Here is a 23,429-nt window from a genome sequence, read left to right on the forward strand (position 1 = left end):
CCTGATTATCTTGAATGCTTGGGCCAGTTCTTGTGGGTACTTTGAGTACAGAGTGACCTGTAGAAGTGGGAGAAGCTTGCACATGTAAGCATCACAGCCTGGTGGAAACCACTTTGCAATTTTGGGTTCTGACTTTAGGTGTAGGGATCAGAGTAAATGACAAGGCAAACCTGAGGGATAAGACTGGGCTTCCGGGCAGGGATGGTTTACTAGCCAGGCCAGGTAAGCAAGCTGGAAGGTTTGACCTTTGCCCCAAGGGAGATCTTATGGGACAGACTGCCTGGAGTCTGTTCTTGGAAAGGACTTTTAGCCAAGGAAGGAGGAAAGGCTGAAGTTAGAGGGACCACAGTGGTCTGAGCTGTCTTTGGGGGCCTCTACAAGGTAATTGCATGGGGGGTAGTGGTTTCTCTTCTGACCAGGCCTAAAGCAAGCTGGCACCTCCCAGCCTCTTGTTGTCCTGGGAGGCCCCTTTCTCTTGAGCTGTTCCCTGGGGGCTGTCACAACTCCACTCCTTTGTCATTCCCACTCTTCCTGGTGGTGATGACTACATGCCTTGTTTTGGGGGACTGGCTGTCCCTCTTGGTAGCCTGTTGTGTGTATGGTTTCTCTACAGTGATGTTTCAGGATTTTTCCTTCAGTGTATTTTTTTCAGTGAGGGTCAGGAGGAGCTTGAGTGGGAGAGATTTCCCATGAGATTGCAGATGGGCAGGATTCTCCAGATAGGGTTGGAACAGCCTAGGCAGAGAGTTCCACTCCACTCCTCCCTCTGGCCTGTGCTGTCTCCTGACACAGGGCTTGTGTTTCAAATAGGAAGATTCCTTGTCTGGTCCACCATCTGGCGTTAGTAAGGTCTAGTGCCCTGGCTTTTCCAGGTACACAGGACCCTGGGGTGGTGTTTTGCTTTCCATGGGTCAGCTCTGCTAGGTCTTGACTCAGTAACTAGGTCTTTATGGCATCAAATCACTGGCCATGAAATGAGGAAGAGTGCTCAGGTATCACTGCTTGATTAATGAGGGTCCTGCCCTGACCAGCGGGGTATATTGTTTTGTCACGCACACCTGGTATTTTACTGGACATTGTGATCTTTCCTGGATGGCACAGCAGTCTCCACTTTCAGGGCAGAGCCCTTTTCCCACATTGCCTCGCATAGGGCAAGTGCTGCTTCAGTCATTCATTCCATAGGAACTTAGGTATCTGATTTGTGCCGGCTTCCGTGTTCAGTGAATGAGATGGATGTGTGGATGTGAACCCTTGCTTCATTGAGCCACGTTAGGGGAGTGAGGCAGATCAGCCACAAGTCAGGTGGTCTGTGAGATGGGCTGAGAGCATGCAGAGAGGAAGAGTGTAGGGGAGCCGGTCTTTTAAACACAGTGGCCAGGGAAGTCATTGCTGAGAAGGGACATCTTAACAGAAGAACAGGCAGAGGGAATAGCAACTGTAAAGGCCCCGAAGTGTGCATAGTGTCTAACATGGTGTATCCAGCAGGACTTCAGGGTTTAGCTGGGCATGGAGATAGCAGGGGAATAAGCTCTGAGATATTGAAGGATGCCTGCTGCTTACTAGGCAGCAGGGGAATAGGGTGAGCGCAGTGGTGGCTTGGAGACTAAAACAATTGCTGTCCCAGTTGCCTTTCATGGCTCTGCTGTCTACAGTCCTTGGAGTTGAGGGGTAAACGGCATCTCTCAGGGAAGAGATGTCTGTGTGATTGATGCTGCTCCAAGCTTCCTGCCCTCAGTCTGGTCAGATAAGCCTGTCCATGTGACTGTGGATGGGTGCAAATCACTCGTTTTTCCACCACACAACTGAAACTAGTAGAAAGAAGCCTTGCTGGTGACACACTGGTAGCTGTGTCTTGGAGCTGATAGCTGCTTGGAGCCCATCTCCATGTTCATACTAGCCAGCTCCTATCAGGTTGGAACAGGATCAGTTAAAAGAACTACTAAGTAGCCCGCATGCTGACTGTCTTCTTCAGCTCTGTCTCCATCTCTCTCCAGATCTTCTTTGGCCCCAGATGCCCTAGACTTCCCTCTACCTGTCTACTTTGGGCAGTTGGCCACATAATTTGGGGTACCTGTCCCTTAGGGATCCCAGAGAGATTTCTACACACCGGACAGCAGCTTTGGGGTTCATCTCTATCTGGGGTTCAAAGTATGTGCTTTAGACACCTCCCCATCCATTTTCCCAGTGTGGGTGTGACTAAGAGTTAGGGTGCTATTTGAGTTCCCAGTGGCTGGAATGAGTTAGTGGCTATTTCTCCTGGGCAGGACTGTTGGCAGCTTTTAATTTGACCTCATTAAAAGCACTGTGCTCCAGAGGCTACATTGGGTGTCAGGTTGTGGAGAGTATGCCCTCCAAAGCCTGGGCTTGGAGGTCTCATTTCCCCATGCCAGATGTCTGGCTGCACATGGCAGTCCTTAGCCAAGTGTCTTAGGGCCTCATTGCACTACTGTTAAACCACTGTTAGCATCAGCCAGTTCACATATGCCCATGAAAACTGATGGACTCTGGGTTGCCCAGCCAATCTTACTCAGGATCCTATGGTTTGGCTAAGGTTCTCAGAACCTTCATGGGTACCTGGGGGGCCTGTTGATCCCTTCCTCACTTTTCTAGTGACACGGGAAGAGGCTGATGGGGCAAAAGCAACAGCCAGGGATGTGTGTATCCTGGAAGGGTCAGCTGAAGCGCAGAGCTATGCAGTGGCCCAGAGCCATAGTTGTCTCTGTGACCTCCAACTCAGGCTTGTCCAGCAGGTGGGTTCTAGTGCTGGCAACCTGTCTAACCCTGCACTTGACTTCTTTAGCAAAGAGGAGGTTCTCCCTTACTGGTCAGAGATTTTATTCAGCCGGCATCAGCTTCTCAGACAAGCGCTCTTTCCCAACCATGTCAACATTATTCAAATGAAAAGAGAGATCTAACCGTGTGGTGTTTTGAAAGAAAATGGCCTAAAAGGGAATAGCAATATTAGGAGGTGTGGCCTTGTTGGAGGAGGTGTATCACTGTGGGGGCAGGCTTTGAGGTCTCTTTTCTCTTGCTTCACTCAGTGTGACAGTCAGTCGACTTCCTGTTGCCTCTGAGTCAAGATGTAGGACTCTCAGCTCCAGCACCACATCTGCCTACATGCTGCCATGCTTCCTGCCATGATAATGGACTGAGCCTTTGAAACTGTAAGCCAGCCAGCCATCTCCATTAAATGTTTTCTTTATAAGAGTTGTCATGCAGCCTGGCCTTGGTGGCGCACACCTTTAATCCCAGCACTCGGGAGGCAGAGGCAGGCGGATCTCTGAGTGCAAGGCCAGCCTGGTCTACAGAGCGAGTGCCAGGACAGGCTCCAAAGCTACACAAAGAAACCCTGTCCCGAAAAAATGGAAGAAAAAGAAAAAGTTGTCATGCCATGGTGTCTCCTCACAGTAATAGAAACCCTAACTAAAACAGACAGTTACTAAGATCTGTGGCTTTGTCTGTGGGAACCTTATCTTAAAACAAAAAAAATTTAAAGCCAGGTGGTAGTGGCACATTTAATTCCAGCACTTGGGAGGCAGAGGCAGGTGGATCTCTATGAGTTCAGGCCAGCCTGGTCTACAGAGATAGTTCCAAGACAGCCAGGATTACACAAAGAGATCCTGTCTTGGGAAGAAAAAAGTTAAATATTTTTTGTTTTGTTTTTTTAATGTTTAGTATTATTTTTAGTTAACATGAGTGTGTGTGTCTGTGTGGGATGTCTGCATGTGAGTACAGGTGCTCACCCTCAGAGGCATCAGCTTCCCCTGGAGTTGGAGTTACAAACAGTTGAAAGCCACCTGATGTGGGTGCTGAGAACCAACCTCAGGTCCTCTTAACCATTGAGCCATCTCTCCAACCCCTGAATTTTTTTTAAGTGTGTGTGTGTGTGTGTGTGTGTGTGTGTGTGTGTGTGTGTGCACATGCATGTACACGTGAGTGCAGAGGCTAGAGGAACTGGATCTCCCTGGAACCTGCAGGCAGCTGGGAATCTGAATTCAGGTCCTCTAGAAGATGGAGCAACACATGCTCTTAACCTCTGAGACATCTCTCTGTAGTACGCCCTCCTCTTTAAATAAAAAAATAAAAACAAACAAACAAACAAAACAACCAAAAACCAGGACATGGCTGTGCAGTCCTGGAAGGGTGGCAATTGTTACATAGACTAGGCTGGTCTAGAACTTGCAGAGATCCCCGTCTCTGCCTTCCCAGTGCTGAAGGCAGGGTTTTCTCTGGTTATATTGACCCCTGCCCCCACGTCCTACAAGCCTGGTGTCATAAAAAGAGAATCCATGCTTCATAGCCCAGCTGGCTGGGATGGAAAGGGATTAGATAGAGCCAAAGGGAGGGAGGGAGGGAGGGTGTGTGTGTGTGTGTGTGTGTGTGTGTGTGTCTGCTCTTGGTTCCTAACTTAAACCCTTGTGTTCACATGCGAGAGCATACACATTTTCCCTTTGTTTCTGCTTACTGGTCGTCTTACCCCCGCCTCCCCGCCAGAGAAATGCCTGTGTCAACCCCCTGTTCCTCACCCTCCCAGGGCCTGTTTTCTTAGGGGGGAAAAATAGGTTTGGGAGCCTGAAAACATCGGAGTATAGACCTGGTTCTTGGCCCCATCACTCACAGCTTGAGGTAGACTGTTGAAGTCTGTGCCTCGGCTTCCTCATCTGTGTGCAGTGTGAGAACACCACGAGTGCCTGCCTCCCAGGTATGCCTGACCTGACCAGTGTAAAGCCTGAAGGGCACTGGCAGCAAACCTGGTGACTGTAGGTGCTGGCGTTTCAGATCCTGCACTCATTCCTAGCTTTTTCTTGGGATTAGCAGTCTGCAACAGTGTGGCTAGCAGGTATTGTCTTGATGAGACAGGAAGTTGGGAGGTGGGGTTGGTGGTACTCCACCTCCTGAGGGTCTGTAAGGAGAAGCAAAGCCCTTCCCCAGTGCCTTCATTTTTAAAGAAAGCAGCTTGGTCTCCAAACATCAGCCTGGGGGCGGTGGGGGGTGGGGGGCGACAAGTGACTGGCGCCTGCATGGCAATCTGTGAATGAGATGCAGAGCACATTCTGAGGTGACAGCCTTCCCCCCAGGGGTTCGGTGTGGGGCTGCACTTGGTCCTTGCTCTCAGAGGCCACCCACCCTGCATAGCTCTGCACAGGCTTGCAGTAGTGTACAAGGGACAATGGCCCTCCGTTCCTCTGCCCGATGACCCCTCACTCTAACCATGACTTCCCTGTGCCTGCACCTGTGCCCTGGGTAAAGGCTCACTTGGAGCAGTGCTACTATCTCTCCAGTGGCCCACAATCCACCTTATTAAAGTGCTGCGGCTTCAGATAGCTGCAGAGGCCGCAGGAGGTCTGGAGAGGAGCCAGGCTAAGAGGTGCAGGCTGTGCAGCCACTGGCCACATTAGGTGACTGTCCTTGGTAGTCTTCCAGGGAGCCAGACGTACCTGCTTGTCTAGCTTGGCCACTTTGAGCTCTGCAGCTCCACTGAAGTGAGGCCAGACAGCCTGACTTGGCAGGTACAGTGGGTGGTGGTCGGAACAGCTTCTGCCTGGCAATGTGAGGTGATAACCTTGAGGTGACAGCCTTGTGGTGGAGCAAGGTCCTTGTCTCCAAGGGGGGTTGGCCAGCACATCTTTGTGTAGTTATTTGTCCAATTATTAGCAAAGGCTGGAAGGCTCTAATGTCAGCAGTGTAAGGGGGCACTGAAAATGGATGTATGTATGTGGGCGTGCTCATGTATACAAGTATGCCTTCAGGTAGAAGCTCCACCTTAGTTCCCCCTCCCCCATCTCTCTCTCTCCAAACCCCGTCCCAACTTAGAAAATCCCAAGTTTGGCAGCTCCTCCCCTAGAGATGCTCAAGACCACACCTATAGAATAATTAAACTGCCCTCTGGAGACCACCATGCGATTTTTCGGTCTTTTCTCCTGGCTTCTCTCTGGTGGCCAGAGAATTGTCAGGGAGCGTTTTACCAAAAACCTGGACTTTTAACTTTTAATTCGGTTTGATTTGGATTACTGTGTCAGCAGAGAGGCTTAATATTGGGGTACAGAAACCTTTCAGTATGAATGGAGTCATTGACCACCATGGGCACACACAGGGGCAGGAACATTGGATCCCCACCCCCATTTACACTCAGGCTCGATTTGGAGACACCTTTTTCCTTTTGCATGTTGACATTTCAGATTGCTGTGTGTTGTACACTTGGTGTGTGTTAGAACTTAACTGATAGCACCTTTCCATTCTTGGTGCACCTAAAATAATAGTGCATCTAAAACAGAGGTGTCTTGGATTTAATGAAACACAGAAACTAGGTAACCTCTGGAGAAATTATGTAATTTGCCCAGTTTCTGCAAAGCAGGGACAGCAGAGCCACCTGTAGTGGTAGCAGAGTTGATTAAGGCATGGTATTATGTGGTTCAAATGGACAAGCTTGCATACTGGACTCACTGGTTCAGATCCCAGTGGGCTCCACACTGTGCGGTCCTCGGAGAGCAGGGCAGCCTCTCTGAGCCTCAGGTTCCTCCCCCACTACAGGGGACCAGGAGTCACCCCAGTCGTTATTAAGGGGGGGGGGTCATTGGTCAACTTCTGCTGGGTGTCATCTCAGTTTACACACTCCTCTTCCCCTAGATTAAGAGGAGAGTGAGAGCAGGGAGCTGTTACTGACTTCCCCAAGGTAGCAGTGGGACACTGGTGTGACAAGAGCCTCTTAACTAGTTAAAAAAAAAAATGTGGGTATGGATATTTTGCCTTCCTTGTATGTCTCTGCACCATGTGTGTGCCTGATGACTGCAAAGGTCAGAAGAGGGCATTACAGATGGGTTTTAGTCACCTTGTGGGTATCTGGAATTGAACCGGGTCCTCTGGAAGATCACCAAATGCTCTTAACTGCCTAGCCATCTTTCTAGCCCCCTTGACTAGTTTATAATCCTTGGGCAGAACCTTCCCTCCCCTCATTTTCTCCCTGTGCCTGAGTTTTTGTTTTTTTACAGATGCTTTCCTTCAGCAGCTTTCTTGTAGATTTGTCTCCATCCGTCTTTCCATGTGGAATCTCTTTGGAGTTTCCAGGGGTAGGGAAAGACAGGAGGAACCTTGGGTCTCTGCCATGGTTTCTCTACCTTCTGCCCAAGTCCCAGTGACTCGACACTGCTGGTTCCTGTTTGGGCAGCCTGCATGTCTCAATTTCGGGTTGTCCAGTGCTCAGAGTTGTCTACTGCTGTCTGGGACAGTCACCAAGAGTTTGGGGACTTTTCTGAGACCTCCTCACTGTGCTAAAATCAGACCTGATCTGCAGGCCTCAGCCCCATGGCTCTGAGTTTTTCCCTCTGAGTAGATGATACACACAGTAGGTGCTTAGCAGATGGCCCTTCTCACTTGGTTGTGACAACTTTGTGCTTCTCTGAGTGGCAGGGATCCCAGAAGGGTTGGTGGATGGTGCTTTCACATTAATGCCTTGAGATGGATGAAAGGGCTCTGGGCAGGATCAGTGGTGCAGTCACCACCATCCCCCCAACCCCACTCCCCGTGTGCTGAGTTGCCATTGTTTGGGAGGGGGTGGGGTCTGGGCTTCAGAAGGTGGCAGGATGGAGGTGGAAAGTAGGCTGAGTCCTGAGTCTTTAGGGGCTCTGGTAGACTGTGGATAGCTGGGCTGGGGACACCCATGAAGTGGGAGCAGGGTTTGGGGGCAGTGGACCATGTTTGAGGTCCTGGCAGACAGGTCTTGGGCAGAACCTCCAGGTGATGGGGCTTTGCCAGGCACTCAGTGGGAGCTTCTGGCTGGAGAGTAAGTAGTAGCTTCAAATCTTGTTTGCTTAGGTTCCCTCCAGATCCCTTTCTTGCCTTCTCTTAAGGTTCTGGTAGCCATTAGCTGACTTCTCCACCTTCTGTGCAGTCGGAGATTCACAGCCCTCTCTTTCAGGTGGTAGCCATAACACCCAGGCACAGTGGAGGGTGAGTGTGTCAGAGGAAGAACCTGTGGAAGGGCTTGGCTGCTCATCTGAGAGGAGCAGGCTCTGGTTTCGATGGGCAGGCTGTTTGAAGGCTTCCAATGGTTGAATCATTAGCCTTTGGAGCCCCAGGCTATGGCTGTACTCAGACCTAATGTCCTCCTACCTGCCCCATACTGGGCAGAGTTTAGGAGGGCACTAGCAGAGGCCACAGGACAGGAAGGACCTCAGATGAAGCCTGCAGGAGGAATGCTGGAGCCCTGAGCTGATGAGAGGTTCAGGACGACAGCAGGGGAGGGGAGGGTTCTGGATACAAAGCCCTGGCCTAGGTGGTGCAGGTGGTGGTGGTGGGAAAGCCACTGGCTCTCCAGCTGTCCCTCTCATCTTTTGTCTGTTCCAGGCACAGCGTCCCCAGCAGCTGTGGGTGAACATTGGCATCACTGAGCTATCCATGGCCTGAGGGTTTCTGTGGCAGAGGGAGGAGGGTAGGTCCCCTGCCCCCCTTTGGCTTCGGGTTTCAGGCTATGTGTCACTCCACCCGGGACACTCCCCAACAGTGGCCTCTCTGGGAGTTCCACATCACCTCTCTTGAGACTGCCCACACAGAGGGCAGAGAGCTGGCCACTGCTTCCCAAACCTTCACCTGAAATCTGTGCTGCTCCTGTCACAGTGATAAAATATGGAGCTCCCAAAGCCAGCCCCAAGAGTGCTGGGCCATGTGAATAATTAAGCTCTCACTTCAAACAGCCACATCTTTAAAAGCTATAATTTGTAGCCCAAAATAGCTGCCTGTTCCAGGAGCCAGGAGAGCCCTTGTACAGGCTTCAGTGTAGTCTCTGCATTTTGCTTTGATGAAAGCATGTGAGTTGCCCCAGCCCACAGTTTCTCAGGAGAGCCTGAGGCACAGTGACTGACAGGAACAGAATCTTCCCAGGATACTCGGGGTTTTCTTTGAGAACTTGGGTTCAGGTGTAATGGCAAGCCTTTCATCTGAACACTTGGGATGGGAGGCAGAGGCAAGCAGGTAGGTTTTTGTGAGTTCCAGGCCAGCCAAGTGTACATACAACAAGATCTTGTCTCAAACACAAACAAATAAGGGGAGATAATTTAGATGGCTATCTGAAGTAAGGGGGCAGTCCAGCTTTAGTCAGGTGGCCCTTACTTGTAGATATAGATGCAAAGAGGGAAAATGGCAATCAATTGAGGGAATCCTGGGCTACATTTGGACTACCATTCTCTGTGGTGATGCCACCCTTACAGAGTTTAGGGGAGAAAGCAAGAGTTCTCTAGGATGCATGGAGCAGTGTGGCCATGGTCAGGTGTGGCTCCACAAGTCCCCCCCATATGTGAGGACATCTTCTGTGTGGGTGAGGGAACCCTAGGTTAACAGGAAATGCCTCCCTGGACCCTCTGCTTCTCAGTAGCTGGCATGCCTGGAATTCTTGGGGCTAGCTGCTGCTTTGGTTTCCAGATGTGGAAGCAATTTAAATTCTGTTTTCACAAGCCCTGGGAGTTTGCCTCCAAAGTCCACGTGCTCATTTGAAAATCAAGGTCATTGACTCTGGCTAGCAGGGAAGGGGTAGACTAGATATCCTCTTTGAATCCTTCTTACTAAAAGTTGAAGATGGCTTCACCTTCTCACCTGTGAATTTTTCTTGGAGATGATTCAGCCAGACTACTGCAAAGTTTAGTCACCATCACTGACCCCGCACAGCCATGGGAGCAGGGGAGGAAGGCCCTCAGGAAGCTGGCATCACAGCTAAGCAGAGTGGCCACATGTCTCCAGAGTGGTAGAGGCCCTCCTTCCTGTTGTGGCCACAACAAAGGGAAGAAATCTGCTCTGGATTTTTAAGTAGCCAGAAATACTGTCTGGTATGGAGAAACTGGAAATACATTGCTCAGTTACCGGGCCCTTCTGGCCACAGAGGTGACCGCCTCAGGATTAGAGGCTGTTCATACAGGGCCTGTGGTTCTGAGGCTGCCAGCTCAAACTGCATGCCACTAAGAAAAAGGGACCAAAACCAAACATAGTACCTTCTATGACACAACTGGCCTGGTGGACCACAAAAAGAAAAGGTCACAGCTTACGCCTATAATCCCAACACTCAGGAGTCTAAGGTAAGGGGAGCACTGTGAGACGGAGACCAGCCTCGGCTACAGAGACAGTTCCAGGTCAGCCTGAGCTAGAGTGAAACCTTGCCTAAAATCTAGTAAGAAGAATGCCATGCAACTATATTATATATATTTGTTAATCAGTCACTGTTCACATCTGTTTTATAACCCCATGAACAGGATTGTGGACAAACAAAATCACCTTTGCTGTTGTCCTGTTTTGTTTTTTTCTGTTTGTTTGTTTGATTTTCTTGAGACAGGTTTTCTCTGTGTAGACCTGGCTGTCCTGAACTGTACTTTGTAGACCAGGGTGGCCTCGAACCCAGATATCGCTGGTCTCTGCCTCCTGAGTGCTGGCATTAAAGGTGTGTGTCCCTATACATACCCAGCCTGGGCACCATCAGTTTTTTATGTCTGTGATGCACCTGTGTGCATCTGTTTGTAGGTGTGTTCATGTGGAGAGCTGAGGGTCCCTGTAGGCTTCTCCTAAAGCAAAGAGAAGGACTGTTGGTTGCTGGGACTCTCATATCAAAGTACTTCAGGCCTAGTGGTTTAGATACTTGTAATAGGTTTCCTTGGGATTCTGGAAGCTGCATTTGAGACTAGCGTGCCAATAAGATTGATTCTTCTAAAGCCTCTGTCCTTGTTTGTATGCTCCCTACCCCTACTACCCATCTTCATTTCTTGACAGTCTTCCCTCCTGGTTGTTTTGAGTTGTTTGTTTGTTTTGTTTGAAAATAGGGTCTCATGTATCTCAGATCAGGCTGGCCTCAAACTTGCTGTGTGGCTCTCATGGATGGCTTTGAATTCCTGGCACCCCTGCCTCTGCCCCCAGAGTGCCGGGACTAAAGGTGTGTACCACCACACCCAGCTGGCCCACAGGCATGCACCGCCATGCTCATAAGTACACCAGTTATGTTGGATTAAAGCCCCGATGACCTTGTTTCAGTTTAGTTGCTTCTTTTACAGACCCCAGCTCAAAAAAAGAAAAAAAGAAAAAGAAAAAAAAACAGAAACAAATTCTGAGGTGCCAAGTATTGAGAGTTTTACATATAAATTTACATACATAGCTGAAGAGAGCCTTGGGAGTCTCTCTGCAAAGAGAAGAGGAGAATGAGGGAGAACTGAGTCTGAGATCCCAGGAGAGCCTCAGTGGAGTGAGAGAGTCCCATGTGCAGAAAAGGCCCACTCCCAGGAAGCGCCCACTGGTGATGGCTCTCTATCAAGTGCTCCATTTGTAGTTGGTGGCAGGAATGGCTGTTTAGAGACTCACTTCAGCTATCACTGCCTCTTTGGAAGTTCCCCTGCCTGTCATTGGTCAGTCCTGAGGGGTGTTTGGTACTCCAGGCCTGCTGTTTGTGGGGTTCTGACGCTGGAGTGGCTTTCTTTAAGGGTGGCTTTGCTTGTTTATGCCACTTTTATTTTATTTGGTTTATCAAGACAAGGTGTAGCCCTGGCTGTCCCGGAACTTTCTCTGTAGACCAAGCTGGCCTCAAACTTACAGGTCTGCCTGCCTCTGCCGGAGTGCTGGGACTAAAGGTGTGCACGACCTTGCCCTGCTGTTTATATCACTTTTAAATTTGTCAAAACTCTTACAGTTTTCCATAATCAACCAGTTGAGTACATTGAGGGCAAGCCATCTTTTCCTGTTTTCTGTCAAGTTTAGCTTTTTTTGTTGTTGCTGTTAGTTTTGTTGGTGCAGAGACTGAACTGCATATGGGGACCTTGCATGGCGTGGGAACAAGTGTCCTACCACTGAGCTACAACCCCAGCTCTCCTTAAATTTTGCTTCTAACACATCTGACATGATGATGGTACAGTACCATTGTCTACCCTGGAAAGCTGTTGAAGGTAGAGCCTGGACACATTTTCAGCCATCAGGCTCTGCAGCCTGCAGCGTCTTGCCCTTGGCTCAGTCAGCCCTACAAGGCGTTATTGTATATTCCTCCCTATCTTTATGGCTCACCCAATACATTGTCAGAAATGCTTTCATTAACCTCTCCCGACTTGGAAATGCACATTTCCAGACCTCCTAACCAGAGACAGATCCCGTCTTGAGTTTTATGCCCCCACTGTGTGACTTGGTGTCACAGTGAGGTTGGAGAACACTGATCTAGGACCCCGCCTCCCTTTAATATAGTTGCATGGCATTCTTCTTACTAGATTTTAGGCAAGGTTTCTAGCTCAGGCTGACCTGGAACTGTCTCTGCCGAACTGAACTCAGCCGAGGCTGGTCTCCGTCTCACAGTGCTCCCCTTACCTTAGACTCCTGAGTGTTGGGATTATAGGGGTAAGCTGTGCCCTTTTCTTTTTGTGGTCCACCAGGCCAGTTGTGTCATAGAAGGTACTATGTTTGGTTTTGGTCCCTTTTTCCTTAGTGGCATGTAGTTTGTGGTTTGTTCCTCCCCATTTAGTGCATTAGATGCTAGGGCTTGATTAGATGTTAGCCATTTTATTAACTATTTTGCTGAGATCCTCATGCTGTGGGCCATTGTCTGTCTCTTCCCGCTGAGATGCTATTTGATTACTGTGTTAAAGGAGCAATAGCCTGCTCCCTGTGCAAAGACCTGAGGGGGGTTTCTGTGTTTTCCTGTGATCTGCAGTGGGGGGTTGGGGGTTCTCGGGTATTGTGCAAGTGTCTAGTTTCCCATCAGCCTCTGATCTCTTAGCTTTGTTCGACAGGCTAAGAGTGCTATGTGAACCCAGTTAGATTGGTGTTCCCTTCTCCTGTCTTCCATCTACTCCTCCATTGCTTGTTCCATCCATGCCGAGGGAGGTAACTTAAAGTCTCCAGATCTCAGTTCTGTGATGTTTTGCTGTGTGTATTTTGAAACCACTAAGAGATGCATAAATACGTGCAAGGGCTACATCTTGGTAAATGGATCCTGCATCATTTTTAAGTGCCTCCTACCACTTGAGGTACTTCTGAGACTAGGGTGGTCCTGCCAGCTTCCTTGGTTGGTGTGGTAGCGAGGGACATGGCTCAGTAATAGGGTTCCTGCTTACCTGCACAAGGCCCTCCTGAGTTCTGCTGCACCAGAAGAAAAAGAGAATGCCAGAGCAGCAGCCAGCTCCTTGGCAGTGCCATATGTGCCCTGGGCACCTTTTATCTCGACTTGGTCAGTAGGCACCTAGTCAAAGACACAGGACCCTGGGTCAGAGCTTTGGCTGGACATTGATTGGTCTCCAGCTCAGGCACTGGCTGAGGCAGACCACACAGCCTTCTAGACAGTTGGACATGCTTGTCAGCCAGACCATACCCCTGGCCAGAGCTGCACGGCCCGCCCGGGTCTACCTCACACCCTCCTTGGTGCTGCCTTGACTCTAGCCCTTCTGTAGTGACTTGGCTCTCTAGATCCCTACATGCCTCTGCTCCTTTGGGGAATTTGCCCATCTCTGCTCTGTTCTGGGCTATCTGCTGTCTCTTAAATTTTTCTGGGAGCTATAGTATGTCTCCCTCCCCCTAATCCTCTGCCATGCCTGTCAGCAAGTGAGAGTTGAGTGGTATGAAACTGGGGAGGAAGACCGTTGAAGTTGTGATAAAAGACTGTGTGGGCTTCCACATTTGTGGCTATGGCTTGGGCAGTGGCTGGCTAGTTCTGAGTGCCTGTGCTCTATTTAAATAGCATTGGAGGCCCGAGAACCTGTGACATGACATTCTCTTCTACTACTGCTAAGCACCAGGCAGATGTCCCACAGAGAGCCTGCCTGAGCACCCCACCACCACCACCACCCCGTCTCCCTTTTCATACGTAAAACCAATGAGGAAATGCCCATTGCCCTGTCCTGGGACTGTAGGTCCCACTGAGGTTGACAGCAACATTGGAATTGCTGCACTGAGATCAACTCCTGGGTGCTCCTGCTGAAGGATTTCTTCCTCTAAGGTGAGACCCTCTCTTGGGGTTCAGAAGCAGACACGGAACTTAGGGCCCAAACCCTGCCTTGGCTGCCATTCCTTGGAGTGGTGGGGTAGCACCTGGAAAGGAACATGGTAATATGTCTGGTCATCTGACCTATACCTGGTGCACTAGAGCAGGAAGCTGAGGGCTGCAGGACTCTGATCTCTCTGGGTAAGGCCACTCTTAGAGCAACAGAGATGACTTAGTGACTAGCTGTCCTGTGAGTGCCCTTGGCCTTGGAGGCAGGTTAAGGTCCTGGTCCTTTTTGTATGTAGATGCCAACCCCAACTTCTTGGTCTCATCTTTGGCCTTTGATTGGCACTAGGTAGCCCTTTGGGGAGTCAGGGTCCTCTTTACCATTGATAAGCATCTAGTCACTGTGTAGAGCAGGGCCTGACTTCCAGCAAGGTTGACAGCCACAGTGTGGAAGTAAGTTACAGTCAGGATTGTTTCCCAGCCATCATTGCCACCGTGTTTAGGTGAGGAGAGCAGCCAAGCCATGGTGGGCTGTGAGGGTATATGTTGTTCTAGGCAGTCTCATCTCACCCTCTTTGAATTGGGTGTTGGTACCACAAGCTGCCCTCAAGGGAGGTTCCTGCCACCCAAAGGGAAAACCCATTGTGACCCTGGCCTGTCCCATGTCTCCAGGCTATTATTAGCTGGCCAGTACACAAGAGACTCCATTACTGGCCTGGCCTGACAGCCAGTGCACTTCTCCCCAATGTGAGGCTTGGCCTGTGCCTACCCACAACCTCTTCTCTGCAGTGGGAGGTCCACGTGTACCCACGGGTGCCTGGTTTCATGGGAAGCTGAGATGTGGCCGCCCAGGCTATTTTTACCCAGCTCTGTCCCCACAGAGCTTTGCTTTGGCTCCAAGTCACCGCCTGCAGAGTGGAGCTTGTTGCCAGGGCTGGGGGTGGATGAGCCCGCGCCTCAGGGCCTCCTGGTCTCCCTTCCCTAGGCAGCATCTTAACACTTATTACAGGGTCTGACTAATGTGCAGACAGACCTTCCAAGACAGTGGGCAAGAGAGGGCCCTGGTGCAGGGAGGAGAAGTAACCTGGCCTCCCAGAGCTGAGCCTCCCTGGGATTGGATAGAAGTCAAGATGCTTAGGTGTACCCCTGCATACCATCCTTTAACATACTAATGACAGTAATAGCTCACACTTATCAAGCCCTTCCCTTACTTTCTAAGACTTCCAGCAGTTAACAATTCACTTCATTCATACTGTGGTTAGCTCAGCTGTATAGATGGGGGAACTGAGGCACAGGGTAGTCCAGGAACCTAAAGGCCACAGTGCTCATATGTGGTGGAGTGTGACTGGGACCATGTCCCCAACACCCACCATCTCTGTGTCATGTTTTCAATGTCCTTAAGAGGTGAGGTGCTGCCCTAGATTAGATTCTCTGTGGCAGTGCTGTCACACAGGGACTCATCACGGATGCTTTTAGATGACGCTCAGAAATGAGGCCCCTCATCCAGTAGTCACCCCACCGGGCAGTGGCCATACCAGAGTCAGCACGAGGCCTGATATGTATGCTCTTTTGCTGGCCCTCTAGGTCCTGTGGTCCAATGTAGTTTGTTTCAAGAAGAGCTCAGTCATCACCTGCTGTGTACTCCTGTAATGCTTGGCTGCTGGGGTTCGGCCGTAGACCCCCCAATATGGCCACAGCTTCAGTCTCTTTGCTCTTGGAGAACAGAAATAAGTAGTTACTCTGTACAGTCAGTGTTCTCTGTAGATCGCCTGCCAGGAAACTTAGGGTGTGTGACCTTGAGTCTGGTCCCCACATCCCTCTACCCTACCCCACCCCCACAAGGTGGATGAAAGTGAAGACCAAATGAAGCTGTTTAGTTTGGGTCCTGACACACCTCCTGGCTGCACAGCAGGAACAGTGGGCCTTTGTGAGCCTCTCTGAGGCTTAGACAGCCCCCCTCGTGTATTGATGCTTGGTCTTTTCAACTGGCCCTTGAATTCAGCCCTTTCCAACTTCCTACAGAGGAAGGGGTGGCTGTGGGGCCTACTGGTGGCGAACACAGCTCTTGAGACTGAAGAGGAGTTCCACGGGCAGGCTGTGTGCCTGCTGGCAACCACTTCCAGCTGGGACCAGCTCCATCCAGCCCCAGAAGAGGACAGAGTGGAAAAGTGGAGGTGGGGACACTCGGGGGATGCAGCTGGCTGGGTCCTGTTTCCCTGGGCTTGGGATCAGCACTGTCTCCAGCATCCCTGTCCTTGGATTAGTCCCCAGGCCCAACCAGGATTTTGTTAGCTCATCAGCCAAGGACCCATGGCAGGTTGGACAATCTAGGCTCTGAACATAGAGTCTCCAGCCTCTCCCAAGGTCATCCTGACTTTAGGCTGCCATGGCTGCTGACTGGACTTATGTGAATTGTCATGCAGCCTCTTGGGCAGAAATGATAGTCCCTGTTCTCTAGGGGAAATCCCAGGGGCTCACAGAGACAGTCTTTAATCCAGGAACACAGGGCGTGTGAGCAGGTCTACCAGGACTGACTGTTGTGCCCTCCCTCCACTGGTCCCAGCCACACAGCTTCCCCAAGGCATACTCCATCTGCTTTATCTTCTGCCACCCTCTGACCCCAACCTTGGGAAGGTGTCCCTGAGATAGTTTGGACACAAGCAAGCTGCGGTGGCTGATGGGAGTGTTGTCCCTGTGGCCTAGAAGGACAAGAGCTCTGTGCTTAGGGTCACCTCTTTGTCCTCAGGGACGAGCCCTGGGAAGCAGACAGAGCCACACTGCCTGCTGAGAACACTGCCCTCCTGAAGCCTTTCCTACAGATGCTGAGGAGGCCTCCATAGCTCCAGGCTTGGACCTATACTGGATGCTCTTGTGTAGTGAGTCTCCCTCCCTCCCTCCCTCCCTCCCTCCCTCCTTCCATCCCTCCCTCCCTCCCTGTTATCAGTGACTTAGAAGCCTCCAGGCAGAAATGTGATCCCAAGGGGTGTCCTCACTGGCCTTGGCCTTTGAGGCTCCCTTCCTCCCTCCCTCCTGCCAGACCCACGTTGGTGATGGGGACAAAAAAAGACAATGCTGGAGACTAGAGTCTCAGAAACTTACTCTCGGCAGTGACATTTCTCACTGGAAACTCAGCCTCCTGGGATACCCATTTCCTGCCCTGCCAGCCCTCTGGGCGGGTCCTGGACACTATGAGAGATGCAGGGTATAGATGTATACTTCCTGGGTCTCCAGCCAGCATGATGATCAGGTGGGATGATGACAGTGTTGTCTCCCAGCTCACCACATACAGCACTTTTGGGAGAGATTCTGACTACCTGGGGGCTGCCGAAACCAGCCTTGATTTGTTCAGGACAGAGGCCCACATCTTGCATCAGCCTGAGTAGAATTTGCATGGCATTCCCAGGCGATTCATCCTCAGCTTCTACACAGTCCCCACAGCTCTCCAGTGCACAGCAAGGCAGCCTCTGCCCAGAGCCACACAAAACAGGTTCTCTTTGGGACCCTGGCCTGAGTAGGCATAGTTGGAGGGTGGCACAGAGCTTCTAAAGCCCACATCCTCAGTCTGCCTAGAATCTGTGAGGGTGATGTCATTGCCCAGGAGAGCTTCCCTTCACTTCGCAACTTAAGAATCATAAAGGAACATTGCTGGCCCAGAAGGGTTCCTGTGTGATGTGTTCTCCCTGCCTGAGAGGAGGGGCACAGGTTGGGGGGCAGAGGCCTCTCCACCTCCCAGAACTGCTTCCCTTCCTAAAGTGTTTGGGGTGGGAGCTGCTGACCCAGTACTTCCTCACCCTTCCCTGGGGGCCTGGCCTGCAGGATGAGGAGGGCAGGGTGAGGGGACAGACATGGGCCAGTCCCATCCTGTTCACTTTTCTTACTGCACTTTGTATTACTTTAATTTGAGGGGAAGATGCAGGAATTGGTTTTGAAGTTATAATTAAAATTTCCACTGGCCTTAGGCAAACAATTGTGGGTTGAATGAAAAGGTGTTAATAAGGGGAGAAGTTAATTTTAAAAGAAAATGTTGAGTGAGTGTGTGGGCATACACCTGCGGACACAGAGCTAGTTAAAGAGCTAGGAGGCGGATGGGGCTCCAGACTCGGCGAGGCTGAGCCTGGCTTCAGATCTTAGCAGAGCCCTTTGTAAGCGGGGCAACTTCAGCAGCCACAGCAGCCACCTGCCTCCTTTGAACCTCATCTCTCTCAGGCGTTAGATGAAACAGGAATGGGCATCTGTGCCCTGTACACCTCATGGCACTCTGACAGGGCTTCGAGAGATGGATAGAGCACTTGGTGAAAGGTGAAGGGCAGGCAGAGGTGTGCTCTGCTCAAAAGTCTGGAAGGGGAGTGGTCTGTCTGGTCTTAGGGTGTGAGGGATATTTGGGGCCTTTATTCCATCCTGTGACTGAGATAGTTCCCTTGAGGCCACTTTTCCCATCCTGTCAGGAGCTCGTGTGACTTGAAGGAGTGTCTCAATGCTGCTGTGTGGTACTGGGTGAGCACCTGTGTGCTATGGGTCTGTTTCAGTGAGTCAGGACACCCGGACTCCCAGGCCTATTTAGAAAGGGTGAAAGGAGGTGAAGTTCTGGGACTGAGGTGAAGGTCAGATGCAGCTCATGCCTGTAAGTGGACAGACTGATGGTGCCATTCCTGGCAGTTTGCCACATGCTCACCTTGCCTGCCTGTCAGGTGGAATTTGCAGGTCTTCATAGTGGGGAATGGCATAGAGTACTCACGCTGCTCCCCTGAGGGATGGTCCACCTCCTCACTTACCCCCTTAGGTGTCCTTGTGCTAAGCAGCATCTTCTGTGGGGGGTGGCAGTGTTCACGTGGAATGTTGCATTAGGAGGGGCACCGGGCATCATCACTAGCTTTCTAGTCCCTAGAGAGTGACTCACCTCCTTGTCACACCCAAATCTGAAAACCAGTGAGATGTGAAGGTAGCAGTGATAAAGGAAACCGAGGGTATGGCAGCCAGAAGTAGCCAGGGCTCTGCCCATCCTACCAATAGAGAACTCTGACAAGTTACTCTTTGAACTCTCATTTTCCAATCAGTAAAATGGGAATAAAGACAGCTGTCCTGGTGAGTTGTCCCCACACAAAAGCAGGACAACACGAACTCTCACTGGGCTCTGGTATTCTGTGACTGCTCTGTGCATGGGTTTGCACTGTTTGGGGTGAGTCTCGTGCATGCTGATGAGTTAGGAGCCATGTGTGATGGATTAGTAATGCTTGGGTAGGAAGGACCCTAGGATGACTTTAATTGTTCATCCCTTGGTCTCTACCAACTGGGTTGCCTGGTGCTGATTTCGTTGGGCCATCTGTGTGTTCATCTGAGTTTTGGCACAAGTAGGAACCAAGTTTTTTGTTTGTTTGTTTTGTTTTTTTTTTTGAGACAGGGTTTCTCTTTGGCTTTGAAGGCTGTTCTAGAACTAGCTCTTGTAGACCAGGCTGGTCTCGAACTCATCTGCCTCTGCCTCTGGAGTGCTGGGATTAAAGGCATGTGCCACCACCGCCTGGTTGGAACCAAGTTTTTAATCACCTTTTTTTCATAACCCCAAGGCCTCCTCAGGGCATAGGCTCAGCCTGTCTCCAAGTGGTTTCCTCTGTGTCTTGGAACCTTTTCTTGTGGACATTTTTTGACACTTTCACGGCTATGTTTCTGACCCCCTGGCAGCCCTGGGATTATGAGAGAAACATTTTTAGTAGAGTTCTCAGCCAGCCCTAGAGCATACCATAGGATAGGTAGAAGAAGATCCATGGGGAGTGCCTACCTCCTCAAAAGCTAGGAAGTGGTTTCCTGAGGCTACTCGTTAAGGTAAATAAGCTAAGCCTGAACTCTTGTGTGAGATGATGTCAGCAAGGGATACAGACAAATCTTGTTGCACATCAACAGCATATAAGGTGGTGTCCCAGCATTGGACTGATCATCTCAGGTCCAGAAGTGAGAGGTCCTGGCTGGTGTTGTGTGACAGACATCTCCTGTCTATACTCTAGATAGTATGCCCAGGACAGACCAAAGTACGGATATAGAAACCAACAAACTCCATCTAGTGAACCAATGAGTTTTATTGGGGTTACTTGGGGGGAATATCTCTAAAGGCCACTTCACAAAAGCTGGGAATTTGGAGCATACTGCACAGCCTATAGGCAGCTCAGTAGGTTGCAGAGTGCCCTTTCCAGGTGCCTTAGTTGGCCTAAGCTGCTTCCAGGAAGCTCCATGGTCTCTATTTCTTTGAGGCTGCTTGACTGGTCTCTACTTGTTTGATCTTGGCTTGTCTGAGGGTGATGCTCTCTTAGGAGGGAGGGGCCTGGAGAATCTGGCCAGTTTCAGGGAGTTCCTGAAACTGTTTTGAGTTGTTTACTTTCTGGCTTAAAGAGGTTACCTGGGAGATGGAGTGTTTCAATTTTGAGGAAACTGCTATACAACCGCTGGCAACGTGGCTTCTGGCAGAAAGTAAATGACAGCAATTTTTATTATTATTTTCTTTCTAGTGAGACAGGATATCACTGCATAGTCCTGTCTGGCCTAGACCTCACTATGTAAATTGTGCTAACTTGAAATTTGTGGCAATCCTTTTGCCTTTTCTCCCTGAGTGTTGGGAGTGCCTGCTGAGTGCCACGGGCAAGCAAGAAATATTCAGTGGACACAAAGGTCCTATAAGAGGCTACGTTGCTAGCCGGGTGTTGGTGGTGCACACCTTTAGTCCCAGCACTCGGGAGGCAGAGGCAGGCGGATCTCTGTGAGTTTGAGGCCAGCCTGGTCTCAGTGCCAGAATACAATAGGCTCCAAAGCTACACAGAGAAACCCTATCTCGAAAAACCAAACCAAAAAAAAAAAAAAAGAAAAAAGAAAGAGAGTATGTTGCCGTTCTTTTGTTTTGAGACACGGCCTCACTGTAAGTGTTGTGGCTCTAAGGGGAAAAGTTTCCCCAGTGGAATTGTTGCAGCTCTGGGGGAAGATCTCCCCAGTGGAAGTATTGCAGCTCTGAAGAGAAAGGTATCCTGGCAGACAGGAGCCAAGGATGCCACAAGGTCACACTGCACAAAAACCTCACACAAGAGATTTAGTGAGAAAGACACAAGAGGGTGGCTGCCTCTGCTCAGGGGAAAGCAGAGAAGTAAGTGGGAGGCAGGCAGGCAGGCTTAATGTAGTATTTCTTGGGGGTGGAGTTTTCCAGGGTTGGGATTGGTGGGATTTAAAGGTCAGGTATTGGTGGGTTTTCAAACCCAGAAGTGAGCTCAGACTTTTTACCCTACACTCACTGTGGCTGTCCTGGAACTCATTATGTAGACCAGGCTGGCCGCAAACTCACAGAGATCATCAGTTTTTCCTTCTTCCTCTCTAGTGCTGGGATTGAAAGTGTGCACTACCAGGGCTGGCCCATGACCACTCACTCTTGATTAACAGAAGAGGGCGCTGAGGTTCTACAGCTGTGCAGGGTCTTGGAGGGTGCACCCAGCTGTGCAGATGTCCCTGCACCATCTTGCCTCAGGTTCCTCCTGTAAGGTCAGGGTTGTCCCTGACAGCTGACCAAGGTGGGCCCACCCACAGTGCAGATCACCAAGAAGCCTTCACAAAGGCATGTGGCTTCCTATGCAAGACTGTGATGAGGACTCCAACATAGCCACTGGTCCTCAAAAAGTAGTTGCCCTGGCTGTGGCCCTTTTCTAATGGGTGGCTCTGCCTGGAAGGCAGGCCCCTTACTGAGCTCTTATGAGTCAGTTTCCATGAGAGGCCCTGGAGGCTAACCAGACATCCTCATATCTAGAGTCTACTTGGCCATCCTGAACTGCAGCCCCTGCGAGTGTCATTATAGACTGATGAGTACTAAGTTCCAAGGAGCCAACATCACTCATTCTGTCCTTCTGTCTTTGCCAGGGCAGCAACATCTCTAGCTCTACCTTTGCTGATGGCGAGCTCCTCCCCAGGGAACCCGGCTTCTTCCAGGAAGACGAGGAGGAAGCAATGACACTGGCCCTGCCTGAGGGACCCCAGGAGTTAGAAATGGACAGCCCCATGGAGAGCAGCCAGGGCCTGGAGGGCTCTGTCAGGAGTCCTGGCGAGGAGAAGGAGCCTGAACTGGGGGGCCTGTACCTGCCAGAGGACAAGTGAGTGAGCAAAAGGGCATGTGGCCCCAGGGCCAGAAAGTACATGTGACACCTTGTGGGGATCTGTAACCCCAGCCCTCCGACACCAAGACAGGAGCGTGGAGCAGGCAGGTGGCCTGGAGGATGCAGTGGAATCAACAAAGCAGAAACTCTGCTGTCCCCTCCACACACGGGCTGTTGCACTGGTATGCCTGTGTGCACACACACTGATAGTGATAATAATAGTAATAGTAATTTTTTAAAATTAAGAGTTAATTAAAAGTTGGAAAAAAGTGAGAATGGGAGAAAAATAACAAGCATCCTTAACCTAAGCCCTATTATCATGTTACTATTTTTATTTCCTCCCCCCCCCTCTCTCTCTCTTTTTCCCCTCTAGACAGGGTTTCTCTGTGTAGCCCTGGTTGTCTTAGAACTCACTCTGTAGACCAGGCTGGCCTCAAGCTCACAGAGATCTACCTGCTTCTGCCTCCCAAGTACTGGGATTAAAAGCATGCGACACCACCGCTTGTCCCTTTTTTTTTTTTTTTTTTTTTTTTTTTTTTTTTTTTTTAAAGACAGGGTCTTGCTATGTAGCCTTGGCTGGCCTGGAATATGCTATGTAGACCAGGCTGTTCTTAAATTTAATAAAGACCTACTTGCCTCTATCTCCTGAGTGCTAGAATTAAAGGCTTACACCATCACTGCCAACATAGTAAGACCTGTCTCAAAATAAGTAAGTTTATTAATTACTAAGTCTCAAAGTTTGTATCTAACTTATCATTGATTCTTATTTCTCTGCCTTCTTGCCAATATTTGTATAAACCTTTCAACAGTCATTTGATCCTCTATAATTTAATAATTTGAATCAATGGTACATATTCTAATTCAGTAACTATAATTATAGTGTAATTTTAATCTATCTGTTGTTTAACCATCAAGTAATAACCAGTGTTCTGTTGTTTCTTACGGCGGAAATTTCTGTGTGGGATGTTTCCCTTAGGATGAGGTCCCCAAAGTCTAGACTTGGCCAGGCTCCTGCTACACATAGGGCTAGGCTGGTTCCCCCGCCCCCACCAGGAGCTGCAGATGGGGCCCTCTGCCCTTCACTAACTGGGTGCTTACGACTCTCAGGTCCCTCGTCCTCACTCCATCCATGACCACGTCAGACCTTTCCACTCACTCCACCGCCTCTCTCATCAGCAATGAGGAGCAATTTGAAGACTATGGAGAAGGGGATGACGTGGACTGTGCCCCCAGCAGCCCCTGCCCTGATGATGAGACCAGAACCAATGTCTACTCAGATCTAGGATCGTCAGTGTCTTCCAGGTGGCCCCCTTGCTCTGGGTTGGCATTTGGTGTCCAGAGAAAATAGCAGAACCAGTCTAGCCTCATCCCAGTGGATCAGATAG

The 23,429-nt window shown here is 50.2% G+C and overlaps 1 protein-coding gene across 1 annotated transcript in view; it reads left to right on the forward strand.

The window, feature by feature from the left end:
• The window catches only part of Rab11fip4 (RAB11 family interacting protein 4), a 109,257-nt gene that overhangs the window by 77,815 nt on the left and 8,013 nt on the right, over positions 1-23,429 (forward strand). The window contains 2 exon segments of the mRNA XM_027426531.2: positions 21,812-22,041; positions 23,152-23,346. Of these exon segments, the coding sequence (XP_027282332.1) occupies positions 21,812-22,041; positions 23,152-23,346 (425 nt within the window).

Source organism: Cricetulus griseus, chromosome 7, assembly GCF_003668045.3.
Source record: "Cricetulus griseus strain 17A/GY chromosome 7, alternate assembly CriGri-PICRH-1.0, whole genome shotgun sequence".
Lineage (NCBI taxonomy): Eukaryota > Metazoa > Chordata > Mammalia > Rodentia > Cricetidae > Cricetulus > Cricetulus griseus.